General features: G+C 33.3%; 1 protein-coding gene across 1 annotated transcript in view; it reads left to right on the top strand.

Moving 5' to 3' along the window:
* Nucleotides 1-2,322: 2,322 nt before the first annotated feature.
* The window catches only part of ASPZODRAFT_137586 (hypothetical protein), a 1,317-nt gene continuing 1,057 nt past the window's right edge, over nucleotides 2,323-2,582 (top strand). Inside the window, exon 1 of the mRNA XM_022724364.1 lies at nucleotides 2,323-2,564. Coding sequence (XP_022576507.1) covers nucleotides 2,389-2,564 — 176 coding nt within the window. The 5' untranslated portion in view covers nucleotides 2,323-2,388. The remainder of the gene's footprint in view (nucleotides 2,565-2,582) is intronic.

Genomic DNA, 2,582 nt, shown 5'->3' with positions numbered 1-2,582 from the left:
AAAGAGATAATTAAATTAAGCATTAAATTAATTATTAAATCTCTAGAGAGAGTTAGGAAATAACTAGATAAGAATTAATAAGGCTAATATAGTAATGCCAGACCCCTTACTTCTAGACTAATTACTAATAAATCTAAAAGATAAGATCTAAATAATAAAGTTATAGCTAATATAGTATATATTTATCACCTTTAAAATTTAAAGGGTTAACTAATATTAATAGAAATAACTACTCTATCCTAGAGGAGTTTTTAATAATTATAATTAATTATGACTAATTAATAAAGGTTGCTTATTTATAGATTAAATCTAGACTATATTAACTATATAGCTTTTTATCATCTTTTTAGGGCTTATTTATATATAGGATCCTTATAACTATCTATATTAGATATAGAATTGTATGTTATATAGATACTTTGTATCTAGGCGCACCTAGATATATAAATATATTAAGATATAGACATCCATCTGGATATAGATATTCATCTAGATATAGACGTCCATCTAGACATGGACGTCTATCTAGATACAGACGTCCATCTAGACATGGACATTCATCTAGATATAGACGTCCATCTGGACATGGACGTCCATCTGGACACGGACATCTATCTAGACATAGACGTCTATCTGGACATAGACATCTATTTAGACATCTATCTAGGTATCTATATCTATCTAGACATGGACGTCCATCTGGACATGGACGTCTATCTAGATATAGATGTCTATCTAGATATAGACATCTATTTAGACACAGACGTCCATCTAGATATAGACATCTATCTAGATATAGATATATAGATATAGACATCTATCTATATATCTATCTTAATATAGACATCTATCTAGATATGGATATCTATCTAGATATAGACATCCCTCTAGATATAGATATTTAATAATAGAGGCTAGAGGCAGAGGAAAAACTAATAAAGGAATTATAAAAATTAAAAATAGTAGAATTATCCTATCCTAAACTCTATAATAATATATAGCTATATATATATAAATAGTAGAGATTTTAACCTATAACTATACTACCTTAATATTCTTTATTTAACCTATAGTAATAATAGATAATTATATAGAGAATAAGCTTTCTTTAGAAGCTTAGCTGAGGTCTATAGCCCCTCTAATTATTAAAATATTAAAGATATTATAGAAACCTTAATTAGGTTTAGTATAAGAGTTCTATACTAACTAGATTAAGGTTTTTATAACATCTTTAACCCCTTATAACTCCACCACCTTTAGGCTTATTAAAAAAAGGACTATATTTTTAAAATCCTCTTAAAAAATAAATTATCATATTTCAAAATAAAGAAAAAATATGAAGGTTTAGGAAGTATCTAATATATGAGATTTGCCCTATAGAATGAGATGGCAATTTTTGTATGGGACGAATTTCGCGTACAAGTGAAGAAAGATATTATTAGTCATGCTCTAAAATGTGCGGGCTGGTCCAAAAAGACAACCAAACAGAAAGCTAGCCAGAGAAATCTTGATTTACGGGACATATATATGCACTTCATATTTGATTTTCGATCATATCACCTAGTATATGTGGATGAATCGGGATGTGATAAGAGGGTTGGCTTTAGGAGAACAGGGTGGTCACCTCTGGGCATAGCGCCATCTCAGGTAACCAAATTTTGTCGTGATCAACGTTACCAAATCCTGCCAGCATATGCTCAGGATGGAGTTATCATGTCACGTGTCTTTAAAGGCTCCACTGACGCCTCATTCTTCAAAGACTTTATTGAAGAGCTACTTCATTATTGTGGTAAATGGCCAGAGCCAAAGTCTATTCTTTTTATGGACAATGATTCTTTTCACCATTCTGAAAAAATTGAAGCGATGTGTTTAAAAGCTGGTGTCAAGCTTGTATATTTACCGCTATACTCTCCAGATTTAAATCCAATTAAGGAGTTCTTTGCTGAGTTGAAAGCCTTTATACGACATCACTGGCAATCATATAGGATAACCCTGATCAAGGATTTAATAACCTTCTTAGGTGGTGTGTTGAAAAAGTGGGTGCAAGGAAGCAGAGTGCAAAGGGACATTTTCGAAATGCGGGCATTAATATAGAACAACAGCCAAGTTCTGTGGTTGAGGGCAGATAGATGCCACAGTATATGCAGCGATAATTTCAGTACGCTACCAGCTTGTGCTTTTCTAAGCTTTTTTTTGTTTCTATTTTTGGTTACAATAGAGTGATTGGAGGGTTTGGTGATTGGGCAGCCTTGCTTTTGCTTTTATCCTGGGATACGTATAGTACAAAGCGGGGTAATCCGGACTGAATATTCATTGTGTTAAGACCGATTCCACAGTCCAAAACATTAAGTTAAATATTGTAGGTCAACTTAATATATAACGACCCAGATGCTGAGGTGTGAGTTCTGCAGCCGGTCGTTCGGCAGCCAGGAAGCTCTTAATCAACATACCCAGGATTCACCTGCTCATGTACCATCATATGACTATGAGCTCTGCAACCGATCATTCAGCAGCCAGGAAGCCCTTAATCAACATACCCAGAACTCATCTACTCATGTACTATTGTACGACTGCGAGCTCTG

The sequence above is a fragment of the Penicilliopsis zonata genome (assembly GCF_001890105.1).
Source record: "Penicilliopsis zonata CBS 506.65 unplaced genomic scaffold ASPZOscaffold_75, whole genome shotgun sequence".
Lineage (NCBI taxonomy): Eukaryota > Fungi > Ascomycota > Eurotiomycetes > Eurotiales > Aspergillaceae > Penicilliopsis > Penicilliopsis zonata.
Note: the sequence above shows the minus strand (reverse complement) of the source record. Positions and strands in the feature narration are given on the sequence as shown.